The sequence below is a fragment of the Montipora capricornis genome, chromosome 13 (genome assembly GCF_036669925.1).
Source record: "Montipora capricornis isolate CH-2021 chromosome 13, ASM3666992v2, whole genome shotgun sequence".
In the NCBI taxonomy this organism is placed as follows: Eukaryota; Metazoa; Cnidaria; class Anthozoa; order Scleractinia; family Acroporidae; genus Montipora; species Montipora capricornis.
Genome location: NC_090895.1, coordinates 35,783,793 through 35,798,323, shown reverse-complemented (window position 1 = coordinate 35,798,323; position 14,531 = coordinate 35,783,793). Strand labels below are relative to the sequence as shown.

The window sequence follows — 14,531 nt, the reverse complement described above, 5'->3', positions numbered from 1 at the left end:
CAAATTATTGTAATGATCGAGGCATTTCAACATTCAGTCCCATATGACTGCTTGACCACTTTCATAAATGATGACCTGATTTATTGTTTTGTGTGTTAATTACACTTACAGCCCTTATTGATAAACAAATTAATATTGTTTTGGATTTTGCCCCTCTTAGCAAGCCTAGGAATGCTCCTAATTAGATCGATGCATGCCCAATTTTGACATCCAACTGTAAGGTCGTGTTCTATTGGGGTCAACCGTTTCAGCCGCAACCAGTTTAGGTTGAAGGGGTTGAGGTTTCCTAATAGAACACTTTTCCAACGATTTTCGGTTGAAACGCGGTAACTCCTGGGAATATAGTTATTACCAGACTTCTCAACATTGACAAGTTGAGGGAAAGCAACACGGCAGGAGCCCGCGGCCAACTTCAAAACGTCTGCGTAACCGATAGCGGTCACTGCCAATGCTTTTTCAACCGTTTCAACCTAGCTTGATGCCGGTTGAAGAAGTTGATAAACCAAACCGACCGAAAACAGTTTTTTCCGAATAGAACACTAAAAAACTCAACCAACTAAAAACGGTTGATCCCAATAGAACACGTCGACCTAAGTGTCCCTTGAAGTCTAAGCCTTTGCTATGTATTTCCAACAATAAGGTATAAAGGGTAAAGGTTATCATTATTTTTAGCTTGGGGTAAATCTTTACTTGAGGAGCAGCATTTTGGGGGACAATTTGTGATGTTGTCTGTATTCTGAGACACGGGTGATGTTGGAGTTTGGGGGAAGTGAAAGCGGGCACCTCGTGACACTTCTTGAAATCTGTGTGCATCTAATTAGGGGAATTTCTGGACATATCTGTCTAGAATTTATTAGAAATATTATTTCAATTATAATCATAACCATTACAATTTTCTCAAATTTGATTGGTGTAAAGAACTACTTTATTTTTCACTAATTATTGTGTAGGGTTGAAATCGGACAGTTACATCAGCCAATCGTATTAAGTGCACTCAGCTTAACCCACCAATCACAGAATCACTTACCTTACCAAACTGGGGGTTTTCCAAAATGGACAAGTTTGTAATGCTAGACAGTGAAAAAGGAATGCATTAATTTTGTTTTCTTGGAAATTGTAACGGTTATGATTAATTGGGAACAGGACTTTGTATGACCAATTGTTGATTTTCATTTTTTTTCTTTGAAAATTTTTAGTCTGTCATCTCATATCAGCAAAACAGTAGCAGATTTCTTCTTTAGTTTCTTATTACAGCTTTTTTTTCTTGTTCAGGTAATGCTTAGAATAATGTTTATTTATTAAAATGCATGTATGTACACTTTAAAAAGTGCTGAAGTAAAAAATAAAATGCATGTGTGAGTGCCATTTTCTTTTTGTGGTATCTCTTCACCTTCCAAAGATATTCAAGTTTTTGTTTAAAAATTGAAAAGGACATAAAGGGTTTCAGTTAATTTCAATAAATCTTTACTGAAAATTACCCCCAAAATGGGTACAGGCTTAAACCTTTTGCTGTTGAATGTGTAAAGAAAACATTGCTTTGGGCTACTAGTTGTTTGAATAGAATTAATGGCGACAAAGTTTTTCAGTGAGCGATTAACCCATTGACTTCCTGGGGTTCCTCATTGATGAGTAAAATCTTTCTGGCATTAGACAGAGTAAAATACTAAGTATGGCCCGTTTGGGAATCAAAGGTTAAAGCAGATCCTAAGCTTAGTAGAATGAAAGCCTACTCACATGCAAATGCCGGGTAAGTGGCCTGGCATTCTAGAATTTGTCTGTAAACTTTATGTATCAGATCGGAAAGGTAGAAGACTGTGCCCATTGTCAAGCTTGTTAACTGAAAGATGAGAATTTTGACAAGTGAATCATAAAAAATATTTTTGTCTCGAATGCCCTTGCGTTTCCTCTAGAATTTTATTGAATAGGTCAAAGGTAGCTGTAGTAATATTGTAGATGTGAGAAGAAGAGGCAGTATGGCCCCAATAATTGTTAGGGCACTTGCCTTGAGATCCGGGGGGTCCTGGGTTCAAGACACGTTCTGACCACTTGTGGAATTTGTTCCAGATAGTCCCTGGTTCAACTTCTCAGCTGCACTTGTAAATACCCAACTGGTTTGCTCCTGTCAGTTGAAGTTAATAATAATATTTGTTTGTGTTGTGTTACAGGCTATGCTGGTTAGTTTTCTTCCTGTCATTGGTCCCACTCTTGGCCTTTGTCATATGTGTCTTCTTTACTCTCTTTATACTTTTGAATACAAATGGGTGAACATGGGTGAGTGCAGCATATATGGATGATATGATGTGAGAACATGCTTGCTGGTTATGAACAGCTCACCTCAAGATGAAGCCCCCTCATGGGGTGGGGTGAGGGGCATAGTGCCTGTTAATTAATGTTATGTTTGTAAACTGCATTTACTCTTCTGCACCTAACACCAGTCTTGGAAAGTTACTCCAAAAAGTTGTGAAGCTATTTCACTACATTTATTAAAAGATATTGCATTTTCCTCAACAAAGCAACCCTGCCTACCCTTAGATCCACCAATTATATAGCAAACACCAAACTCTAGAGCAATAACTAGAACCCTGATCACTCGTTTTGTTCTTCAAGGTTGGACGGCACCTAAGCGCCTCTCATACGTGGAATCGAACTGGCCCTATTTTGTTGGTTTTGGTCTTCCTATGGCTGTTTTAACATCATTAGCACCTTCCTTTATTATCAGGTCAGCGTTACTTTGTGCAATTTTACTTATGTGACTAAGAGTACTTTTTCTTAGAACTTTTTCAGTTGTTTTAGGGGATACAGCAGTTGTCAGTCACCCGCACCCCTCGACAACATTTTTTTCATATTTTGAAAGTAAAATTTAGGTGGACATCAATAAAATGTTTCCATGACAATAGTCCTGTTCTCTTGGTTGCAGTTGAATTCGTCATGGAAACATTTGACTGACGTCCACCTAAATTTTACTTTCGGAACATGAAAAAATGTAATGGCGTACTTGCAGTTTTTTAGTATATTCACCGTGTGCTTTGACTTTCCATTTATTTGTTGTCTCTTCCAGTGGTTGTGTCTTTGCTATTCTGTTTCCTCTTTATATAATCAGTGGAAATGAGGCCAAAGTAGAAGAAACAAAGTAAGTTATTAATCTCTTATTATTCTTGCAAATAATTTAAACTCCATGAAATACGCAGTGCTCGACCTTAACGGTTGTCCACTAGTCCTGGACTAGTGCAAAATGCTTGTGGACTAGTAGAAACTTAGAACCACTTGTCACAGGACCAGTAACTACTTTGTAATTACTTTTTGCAATGTCTAAAAAAAATACATTGGGTGAAAACAAAATACACGTCTTGTAAATGTTGTTTCGATGCGTTCCTCGCAACGCTTCGATCGCGAAAACAGATAGTCTAATTTAATTGTAAAAAGATATTGCAAATAATATTGCCATGCTGCAATCAGGAAGGACTACCAGAGATTTACTCAGGACTAGTAAATTTTCAGTTCAAGTAGTCCCAGGGCAAGCGATCAGAAAATTTAAGGTCGAGCACTGACACCACGAGTCCTATGATTGGGATGTGGTTGCAAGTTGAAATGGAAGAATGGAAAAAATACAAAGAAACTAATTCTTATCATACATGACTGTGACACGTTTGATACTTTCATGGCCATGTTGAAAAAAGTAAAAATTAAAATAAAACGTGTTGAAGGATATAGTAGATTATGTGGATACAAACACAATTATTGGCACCGGTAAGTACTAGCATAGGAATGGATCAAGCTCTTACTAAAACTGGTTCAAAATCAGTAAACAAAATTAAAAACAATTTTACCCCAATGGAGGTAAAATGAAATTCCTGTTTTCTAAGGGCCGATTTCCACGGTACGGTTTTTGTCGCATGCGACAATGGCTTACGACAGGCTCACGACATGATTTACGATTGTTGTGTACGTCAGGAAAATGTCGTAGCATTTTAAAACATGTTTTAAAACGCTGCGACAATCGTAAGTCATGTCTTAGGCCTGTCGTGAGCTTGTCGCATCCGACAAAAATCGCACCGTGTAAATCGGCCCTATTAAAGATTGAAGGGGGTAGTTTCTAAAGAAACTGTGGTGCTGCGTCGGTGGGGAAGTAGTATACAAAAATTTGGTTTTATCAACGGAGTTGATAGTGTAAATTGGCCACCGTACAGAGATTCTAAAAGCTGACATTTCGAGCGTTAGCCCTTCGTCAGAGCGAATCCATATTACTATTAAAGATTCCGGTTGTTCTGAAAGAAAAGGAAAACCGGAAATTTATCTGTTATAAAGGCGAACCAGAGATTCACTCGTTTCGTTCTTTTTTATTTTCTAGTCAGGTACCTGTGCGAGTATTTTCAGTTGTAATCTGGTTAACAAACAAAGTTTTTACGAGGCGACCTGTTCCAATGAGGACCCAGGCTACAGGCCACGAATCTAGAGAAGAAACATGACCAGCACATGATCAGCACATGATCAGCAAAGGTCGTTGTTGAGGGAAGTCGGATGAGTCACGTGACGTACTCACACTCCAATGCATTATGGCCTTGAAGTCACGTGCAACAGGGGACCAGACAACATAGCGTTTTTGTTCATTATTCTCTACAAACGAGGGAGGGGGGGGGGGGGGTCTTAACTTCAGACTTTTAATTTGGAGATCCTTTTGCCGTAGAGCCAAAGAAAAACTGGATTTTTCATTTTGGTAAAAATCGTCGTTATTTCTAATTTGTGGAGTGTGAAGAAAATTTCACCAGTTATCTATGAAAAAAGTTTTGCGAAGAGTCTTTTTGCCGTTATGCGTTTTTTCCTGCTATCCTTAAATTTGTACAAGGCAGTTTTGCTTCAAATTTGATTTTCTTCGGCAATTTTTCACTACCGTAATATTTTACTGTAATGTATTTTTCTGTAAAAACAAATTATACTGTAATGATGGTGGAATAATTGTAAAAATATGCATCAAACACTTTAAATTTTGAATCGCTGTTTGATCAAAGAAATTCTTTCTGGCGGCTTTTAGTCCAACCCTAGGAGAGTTTCTTCGTCACCAGTCTTAGCGCAGCCTTTGCAGAACTTCCGGAAGCGACGTCAGTAGCTGTAACCTTTATCTCAGTTCCGCCGAAGTAGATGTTTAGCTCTATGTTACGGCGCAGGCCCTTTGTAACATCAGGGGTTATGATTTGAAAGCCTACATTCTCTGCAATCACACCGGGGTCGGTGACAAATTGCGTTTTTGTGTTGTGAGTACTGAAAAACCGCAAAGTAGCAGTGGTCTGTTCTGGGTGAACTGGAGAGAAGAAAAATGACCGCTTCTCTCCTATATTGACTTTTTCGTCTTCTTTCACCAAAATATCGAAAATGTCTTCACAATAAATGATGCCGCAAATTTCGGTTTTCTTTTCCTCTGGGTGCTTGCTGGCATCAAAAACTTCGTTGATGTCAATTCCATATGTCTTAGCCATGATTCGTGTTGTGAGTAGATCTGGAGACTGAGCAAACATGACGGCGCCTTTTATGATTGCCAGCTCGGCGTCACGTGGGGTCAATACTCTTTTATCCGGGAAAACTTGGGCAAAAGCCTTTCTCAAAGGAAGTGCTTGCGAAAAACCGCCAACCAGAAACATCGTGTTGACATCATTGTGACGAATCTGCCGGAGAAGTGATTTGATCGCGTCAATAGTCTTTTCCACAACGGGCTCGAAAAAGTGCCTGATCACTTCAAGGCTCAAACTCAAATAGCCATTGCTGACGGTAACTTCGTTGTTTTTGTAGCTTGTCAGAAGACGTTCATTGATATTCTCGTCGCTTCCAACATCTCGAGAGTAGGCATTTACAAAGTTGAAGGGCAAGACAATGCTAACTTCATCGCTGTCCACCCCCTGCTCTGCTCGCTTCTGGATTTCGAAGTCGTTCATGATTTTTTGCCAGTCGTTTGGAAAATCTCTTCGGAACTTGTTGATGAAGTCCTCGCTAAAGACGGTAAAGAGCATGCGCTGGAATTCCCTATCCACGTGCATGCCACCAATGTCTCCACCCGCTGGACAGTGGATCTCGTGAATCGTACCATCCTCTTGGATTTCATGTACAGTTATGTCTAACGTCCCACCTAAAGAGAGAGAGAGATTTTAACTCATTTAGTCAAAATAAAGCCAAATCCTCCCCCCCCCCCCCCCCCCCCCCCTCCTCCCCTTCGAAATTGTAACTGGGGAAACGATCTCTTTCAGCTGCCAAACCAGGAAATCCACAGAGCATTAATTACCAGTTCTTCCAGGATGAAAATTTTGAAACAGTATTGGTTACAAACCAGAAAAAAAAAAAACACAGGAGATCTTACTGTGATTCTTAGTTCTATACAATTCCAGCACCTTTCAAATAGCCTGGCGGCCATTGGCTATGATTTGTTTTAGTGGTCTCATTGGTTCATCCGGGAACTGAGGCCGACCACATACTAAACAGAGATAAACGACAACACTTTCTCCTCAGTTATTTTGAGACGTTAAGGAAAGGAAAGGACCTTAATTTAAGTGTCTAATCTTGTAGCACTGGAGCACTAATTGGGGACACTGTAAATCAGCGCAAAGCAAGTCAAATGTTGGTTTTTGAGGAGAGGGGAAAACCGGAGAACCCGGAGAGAAACCTCTCGGTGCAGAGAAGAGAAGCAACAAACTCAACCCACATATGACACCGAGTCTGGGAATCGAACCCGGGCCACCTTGGTGGGAGGCGAGTGCTCTCACCACTGCGCCATCGCTGCACCCCAAGTTAAACTTACAATCTCCCGCGCGGTTATCTCCTGCTAAAGCAAATGCAAATGAGCTAACCAGTTGACGGCCTGCAGAGATCGTTATTCTTGGAGCTGACTGAAAGAGTCGCTGCCTCAGAGGACGCTACTGATAAATCTTAATTTAAACAGTACGGCTGACCAATAATGACCATCAATTACTAAATACATTTGCGTACATCTGCCACAAAATCAAACATTTCATTTCACCAGGTACTTGTATGCCCAAATGGGAAGATGACAAACCTCCATTATCTATGACGATATACGAAGCGAGGCCTTCATTCACGAACTCGTCCCCACTCTCCCCAAGGAAGTCCTTCATTTGCAGCGTTCTACAGTAGAACGAGGCAGCCTCAGGTTCAAGAGCAATCAGAAGCTGATCCGGGTCATCAGGTGACGCCAATCCTGCCTGTAGAACGAACAAATAATACATGGTATTAGAGCGGTTTTCAATCGAGTGTCGAAAGTAATTAGCTGATTGGTTCAAAGTTCTCGCGCCATTTTTTCAACCAATCAAAAGTGAAACCAAAACCAATCGTGGCTTGCGCATGCACATTTTCCTGCGCTTTGTGCCGGCTACTTGTAATTACTTCGAGTTTTGATTGGTTTACTGGATTGTCTCCGTGCTTTTTGATTGGCCAAAGTAATTACTTTGGTTTTGGTTTTGCGACACTCAATTGAATCTCGCTCTACTACAAACGTTCATACCAATGACACAACAGGGCAGAACGTTTTTCCAAGAATCCCAACCTGACGGAGGCAAACAAGTTGGCTATTTACGGGCGCAGACGATACCACACGTACTCCACAGCTCTTAAATCCATTCTGTTTTATTTCCGGTGATATCATTGTTTGATGTTACTTTTTTAAACGACCCGGACCATGAGGGTGCGCGCGCACGATTGAACTTATTCTGAAATACATATTGAGCTATGAGCCTACACTCTTTCCATTATAGCACGATGCTGGCCGGAGGTTTAGCTCGTAATGCCGTGGAGACTTAGGCTTGTATATCATTATTTGCCTTTTACCGGCCTACAACTTGTCCGATCCGGCGCGGTTCGCCTTGTGCGTCGGGGAGATAAGTTCAGGCTTTTAGTCACGCTACGGAAGTCGTCTGTCACGCCGATCGTGGAGCGGTGTCCCCCCCCCCCCCCCATCCTTTTACGCCAACATTGTCTCTTGCGTTTTGTTATTTTAGTGTGTCGTAACTATAAATACCCGCGGGAACTGCGACATTAAAATAACAGTTTGTAAGGAAATGATAGCGAAAACCTCTTTTAAAATTCTAATAGTATTGAAATTAGCATAGGGATGGTTGCAACTAGTGATGCTCGCACTTTAAATATCAGGACAATTTACGCAATTGTCTCATATAGACACCTGAAAAATTCAGGCGCCTTCAAAGGGATTCGAACTTTTGTGGTGCGGATGCCATAGGCCAGTTTCGTATTCTCACAGTTGGACTGGATCTAGCATGAAAGGGAAGCTAATGCGGGGGGGGGGGGGGGTATAATTTGCACGTGAAAAGATTCTCCCGCATTTGCCTCCATTTCATGCTCGATCCAACCCAACCGTTTAGGAATACGAAACTGGCCTATTCGATACAATGCTCTACCAACTGAGCTATGAAGCCACACAGTTGGGAGCGGGTCAATTTGTTGGGGTGATGTCTTCCCGTGAAAGGACTGATGAAGATTATTGTCCTGGGCGAGCATCACTTCAATCTTTCGTCTATAACCCGCAACTTAAAATAAACATTTCTTCCCTTCAGTTTACATTATTCTCTTCTTGAACAAATCCCCCCAAAATTTGCAGAGGCATTGTTTTTTATTTCTCTTGAGAAATAGGGCATTTCGAGTTCATGTCAGCCTCCTTTTCAAAGCAAGTGTAAGTTCGAAGGTTTTGTGATGGTGATTATTTCTACTTTACAAATGACTGAAAACTAATTTTCATAAAAAAACCTCACACAGACTCGCTTTGAAGAGGTAGACATGAAATCGGAAATGGCCTATTGGAAACAATGACTGGTAAAAGAGGTGTATTATGGGATTTGTGCAAGTAGAGAATATGGAAAATCGAACGCTCCTGGAGTGAAGCCGCAGCTCGGATGAAAAAAACACACTCGGCCCAAAATTTTGTACTTCACGATCGCCGATTTTTTTCTGTTTGACTTACTTTGTAGGCCGCTTCCCTCATGAATTCCTTAGCAGTGGGTTCCCAAATGGCCGGAACTGTAATGACCCACTGTACGTCAGTAGGTTGGTAAGTCCTACTACCACGCTGACCACTGGTATTGACGTACTCCATCGCTTTGTCACCAAGATATGCTAAGCATACTGAAAACAAGTCTAGAGCTTTGACAACTGCTCCATTGGCGGCCATTAGGCTTGTGTCTTTAGAAAGATTCTAAAATGATCAATTAAAACATCAATAACCTGTTTTGTTTGACTGGCCCAATCTCAAGACAAAACAAATGCTCTGTTACGAGCTACCCCTGGGAAAATGAGCCCATAATCCTCCTCTCGTTGTGTCCGCGGTCATTGCTATTAGTCGGAGCGTCCTCGATCCTCGCCCCAGTCTCGCAGCGCTGTATGCTTTTGGAGCTCGACTATCCTGAAAGGAACTGGTTAGAGTTTGCTCAGTCCATGTAGCGAAATATAATTAAAAAGTCTGACTGATTGAGCGAAAAAAGGGTTGCTCCAAAAAATTTCGCAAATTTCGCGAAGTGCTGCACTTAAGTTATTGAACTTGTGAGATTATGCACTACCCCTCAATACAGAACAAGAAAGCGCGAGTCATTCCCACTGAAATTTCGTGGAGTAACTCTCCCCTCTCCTCCTTTTCCGGAATGAATTTGATCTCATATCAACTTGACCTTTGGCTCTCAGGAATCAACAATGAAGGAAAACCTCTGGGTTCAGAGATTTCTTTACTGCAAAACAGTCGTTTTCTTACATTTTCGGAAGGCGCGAAGCGCCGTAAGCGTGTTCCTCGCGTGTGAAGCGCGCGCGCCTCGTAGGGCGTGTGAGGCGAGAACATTCTCCCTCGCCGTTTCTACACTCGCTCCAGACCTTTCGTTTGAATATTATTTTACCGTGTCGCTTGCGTTCGCAAAAAATACGACTGTTTTGCAGTCTAAGAGATTTCTTCCGGGCACCGTTTCCTGTAAGGGCCCGAGAACGTCCAATAGCAGGAAAAAATTGAGAAACTCAGAAAACACGAACAAAAATTCATTTTAACATCTATAGATCACGTATCCTTGAGATAATAGCATATTTACGCAAATTTAAAACGGAAACAAAAGAACAGCATGATTGGTGTTTTCCAGAAGTTCATACGACCTGAGAAAAAAATTTGACGTACGTCATTCAATTTTATTGTTAATGTTTGTTGTGCTTTCTTTACAACAGGCGTGAATGATAAATTTAATAAACCCTGCCATATTTCGCTGTTTCCATCTAATTTTTTTTGTCAAACAAATATCCCGTAAAATTTTAGGTATTCGGTTTCCACTTTAAAGTTTTTGTTGCCTGATTAAAGCTTCATTTCATTGTTTTTAAGTTAAAAATCGATCAGCTGTGATACCCCTTCCGCTAACGTCAAAAACGGCTGCTCAAAGAGCTTTTAATTGAATGACCATCTCCGTGGATCATCTCTGAGTTAAAACCGTGCCACATTCAAATGGTTTCACTCTACTTGGTGCCCAAAAATTCTGTCAAATGGAATGGGAGAAAACTACAAAGCGATCGTCTTTAATAGACTCGCGCGAAAGAGTTCGGTTTAAACGCGTCTTACCTTTGTGTTATAAAGAATCAGTTTGAATCTTTCGAAGTAAATGAAATCTTTGTTGTCTCCTTTGGCGAGGGCCTTAGTGTACGTTTCCACAGCTGCGTGACCAAACTTACAAAAGCTACCATCGGGATTTAGCAAAACACAAGAAGGAGTCTTGTAGAAGCTAAATCCTTGGCCGCGACCCCAGCCTCGAAAAACCTGGATACTCGACTCTCCTATGACATTCGCCTCAGCGAAACCGAACCCAGAGTATGTGGTGCCAAAGTCAATTGCGACTACAATCTGCCGGTAATTCTGCGTGTCCATGCTTATATTTTTGCAGGAAGGACGTCGATGTTTTAAACTGCAATCGTCTTTAACATATCTCACTTCAATGCACTGTTATCAAATAGACGATCAGGTAGGCATGCAATTGGATCACGGAGGTGTTTAACGGGGGTGTTTATCATCTGTCGTTCCCCAGTAGTGGGCAATAATATCAGTGTTAAGTGTTACTCGTCTGTCATATAGTACCCCGCTGAGAAATTTTAATCAACGCTATAAAGAATACTTTCGTTGACAAGGATATTTTCGAAAAGCCTTGAGTTCCACCTAGACCCTTTAATAGACCCAACTTCAAAAGCAGACTATCGAACTGTGACAAACAAAACATACTTATAAGTCATTCCTGAAGAATTATCACAGGGTCTGCGTTCATAGTCTTCGTTATCCACATAACGACCCGTGGCTACCGCTCCCAACCCTCGATTTTTTTAGGAGGGGGGAGTGGGGGCGGCTATACACAGGCGAAAGAAAATCAAGCCCATACTACTAGCAATTTACCTGAAATTGCTCACCGGTCATTGTGAACAACTGGTGTTCTTCGGTATTTGCTGTTGATATCTTACATTCTCTGCAACGGGTAGGGGCTTCGTTTCCCGGTTCTTTCATTCTTGGTCTTCTATCTTCGTGTTCCAGGTCTTTCTTTTCCACACACCCTTCCGAACAGTTAAGTTGAAAAGTTGGCTGACATATCAGACATTTCTCCGCCACATCCCCATAGATCATCTGAGGTCAAACAATTTCAGACTAGGAAAAAATTTTGGCACATAGACCTCAAAGGTTTAAAATACTTTAGTTTAATATTCTTCTACCTCGAAATTGTAATTTTCTACCTTGAAATCCCAATTTTAAGCTTCCAAACGCCGATTCAAGTGTCAAGTCATCTAGCGTACTACAGTGTGTATGCTAATTAGGATCACCCATCTACGTATTAAAATCCCGTCAGAATGTATATGACAACATTGAATCTAAAATAATGGAGAACGATTACAATATAGGATCCATTCCTGGCCGAGATTCATTATGAAATCTAGATTTCCAGATCGAAACCAAGACGCCTTTTGGTCATGTTGGAAGAATTTAACTTTGAGAGATTTTAACTTTTACGTGGTTTTCATTAACAAAGGAAAGTATGCATTCTCCTATCAAGGGTCGGAAGTCCGTTTACTCAATGCTGCCAATTGGCAGGGCTGGATTCATAACTAAAGACATCCAAACCCGCACCAACGAACAGGAGAAGAGATTGCGTGACTAGAATATAACAATCTGTTAAACATATCAGTTCGTCGGAGGATACACATTGCTTGGCAAAGCAAAAGTTGTCCATATTTGAATGTTGCGCCATCTCCATGTACTTGCAAGGTATAAGCGAAAGTGGAGTTTTGTCAGAAAACTCCGGATACTACTATAAATGCCATCACAGTAACTTGCTTTGATTCGAATCAACAACGCAGATAGCAACCAGACTGTACATCCATTCGGACATCGTGTGATTGGATCACAGACCCCGGTGAAAAAACCCTGACTGTTCGGTCTCCATTCTAAACACTACTCTCGATTTTCATCTCCGTAGTAATTCACTTGGTGTCGGAGAATCTACCCCGTTAGGATAGGGTCTTGACAACAATCAAAGATCACTGTTGGAAAGGAGTGCCTCAACTCCTTACGTAACTAGTGAAACGAGCGCTGCGCCAGACTAACACCTGCACTGCAGTGACACCACTGTGGGTTGGGAAAATTTCACAACCGTTAGATGCCTCCTTAAGCATAGCCTTTGTTAAGACCGAATGCGTGAAAAATGGACAAACACAGGGCGTTAGGTGACAAATGACACTCAGAAAATAGGAAAGTCAGTGGCCAAAAAATAGGAAAAGATAGGAATTCTCATCTCAAAATAGGAACAAAATAGGAAGTTTTCGTTGAATTCTATCCTCTTAAGAGGGTCGCAACGGGGAAATAACTTTCACGGCTAACGGTTAGAAAATTTGCCTTTTCACGGCTAACGGTTCTCTTTTTTCCCATCACGGTTAACTTATATGAAAAACAAAGAAACGTCCCTCGTTGAAAATCTTTATGCTTTTTGGGGTTCTCTGTGTTAGTTAGTTGGGTGTTTTTTCGGATCCCCATACACGGGCCAATGATAGTTTTTTAAAATCTAATCTTCGCTAAGCAACTACTATGGAGGCACCTGATTGGCCAGTTGTAACGACGACATGAAATTTTAAATATGCGAGGCGTTGGGAACGAGAACTTCAAATACCTTTGCGAAACTAAAAATAGATTTTAAAAACTATGATGGGGCATGGAGATCCGTTCTCTTACCTCACCTTCTCTTACTGGGGTTTATTTGGGACTTGTGTTATCTTGTCAGACAAGCTCAGCGGGACGGAATGTCAAAGAGAAGAGCAAAGGAGGTAAAACTGTGTCGAGTGCTCTTAAGTCTCTAAATAGTTCGAAATACTCCCTATAGACCGAATGAATAAATGGCGGCCAAAAAAATATTCTTTTGTTTATGTGCTAATCAGACTCACTAGCCTCGCTCTCAAGCAACATTTCTTTTGTATTTTGTCCATGCAAACGAGGCTAGTGAGGCTAATTAGCTCATAAACAAAAGAATATTTTTTTGGCCGCCATTTATGCATTCGGTCTATTCCACTTTTAAATATTAAAAAAAATCACGGTAAATGCTTTTAATTTTTTTTCAGGGTTAACGGTTATTTTTTTGTCATTTTCACACCTAACAGTTAACATTCAACCCCAATGAGACCCTCTCTTAACCAAACCAACAACAGCTTCATTCCACAAACCAATGCCTTATTCAATATCTCTAACAGACACGATGGCATGCATCCTTCATAGAAACAAGTGTTAAAACTTGTCCTTCACCTACCAAATTACATCACATACAGTATTATATACAATGTCATTAATTTAAGTCTATAGTTGTTTAAAACTGAGGAAGATAAGCAGCAAGAATACTTTTTTGCAAACAGTTAATATAATATCAAAGTTACCAAATGTGTTATACAATAAAAGTAAGACTGTTCCTACCCAAAAAAAGTCTAATGCTTATTATTTTTTGGCTCTCCTTGCAGACTGGGTAACCTTAGCTTTGCTCTCATTTTGGGCAGTGCTTGTCTTTCAAGACATGGCCTTGTCCAACAGTTTATGCTGTTTTTTAGTCAACAATTTCCTCTATTGTCCTATTTTCTCCAAGCTTTTCATTGCATTCACTTCAGAAGGTGAATTAAATATGTTCAAAAGTGTATTCAAAGTTACCGTATCTAAAGTTACGTCCTATCCTTTTTTTGGACATGAATAGGTTACCACTCAAACAGCCATCACAAAACGTATCGGCTGAAAAATATGTGAAAACAAATATGTGAAAAAACATACAACAGTCTTTAAAGAAATGGCATATTAATGAAACAACTATTGTTCGAAAACAAAGAGAATGAAATTAGATTGAATTACTTGCCCCCTTAATTCCACAAGGCAGCTGCACAAGCATGCTAATGATCTCCCAGACTCCTTTACATGCTACCAAGAACACTGAGAAAGTCTGAGCATGACTTTCAGAAGGTTATCAGTCAAACAGGCCTCAAATCATCAGCGTTTGTTT

General features: G+C 40.6%; 2 protein-coding genes across 3 annotated transcripts in view; one reads left to right on the top strand and one right to left on the bottom strand.

Annotated features, from left to right (window-relative positions):
* LOC138030200 (etoposide-induced protein 2.4 homolog) overlaps positions 1-5,020 on the top strand; it is an 11,035-nt gene extending 6,015 nt beyond the window's left edge. The window contains exons 6-10 of the mRNA XM_068878081.1: positions 1,197-1,272; positions 2,166-2,271; positions 2,608-2,719; positions 3,059-3,130; positions 4,349-5,020. Coding sequence (XP_068734182.1) covers positions 1,197-1,272; positions 2,166-2,271; positions 2,608-2,719; positions 3,059-3,130; positions 4,349-4,466 — 484 coding nt within the window. The 3' untranslated portion in view covers positions 4,467-5,020. The remainder of the gene's footprint in view (positions 1-1,196; positions 1,273-2,165; positions 2,272-2,607; positions 2,720-3,058; positions 3,131-4,348) is intronic.
* LOC138030199 (heat shock 70 kDa protein 12A-like) lies at positions 4,592-12,802 on the bottom strand. 2 transcript variants are annotated; one of them, XM_068878080.1, is made up of 4 exons: positions 11,425-12,802; positions 8,972-9,202; positions 7,037-7,202; positions 4,592-6,115 (listed from the first exon to the last, which is right to left on the bottom strand). In XM_068878080.1, the coding sequence occupies exons 2-4, from the start codon at positions 9,176-9,178 to the stop codon at positions 5,037-5,039; spliced, it is 1,452 nt and encodes a 483-aa protein (XP_068734181.1). In that variant the 5' UTR covers positions 9,179-9,202; positions 11,425-12,802; the 3' UTR covers positions 4,592-5,036. The 2 variants fall into 2 exon arrangements, with proteins under 2 accessions (XP_068734181.1, XP_068734180.1); XM_068878079.1 differs by lacking the exon at positions 11,425-12,802 and adding an exon at positions 10,592-11,027.
* Positions 12,803-14,531: the final 1,729 nt, after the last annotated feature.

Coding starts and splice junctions, on each gene's coding strand:
- LOC138030199 (XM_068878079.1), bottom strand. CDS start 10,894: ATGGACACGCAGAATTACCGGCAGATTGTAGTCGCAATTGACTTTGGC. Junction 9,203..10,591: donor TGATTCTTTATAACACAAAG/GTAAGACGCGTT, acceptor TGATCATTTTAG/AATCTTTCTAAAGACACAAG. Junction 6,116..7,036: donor TATCGTCATAGATAATGGAG/GTTTGTCATCTT, acceptor CTCTCTCTTTAG/GTGGGACGTTAGACATAACT.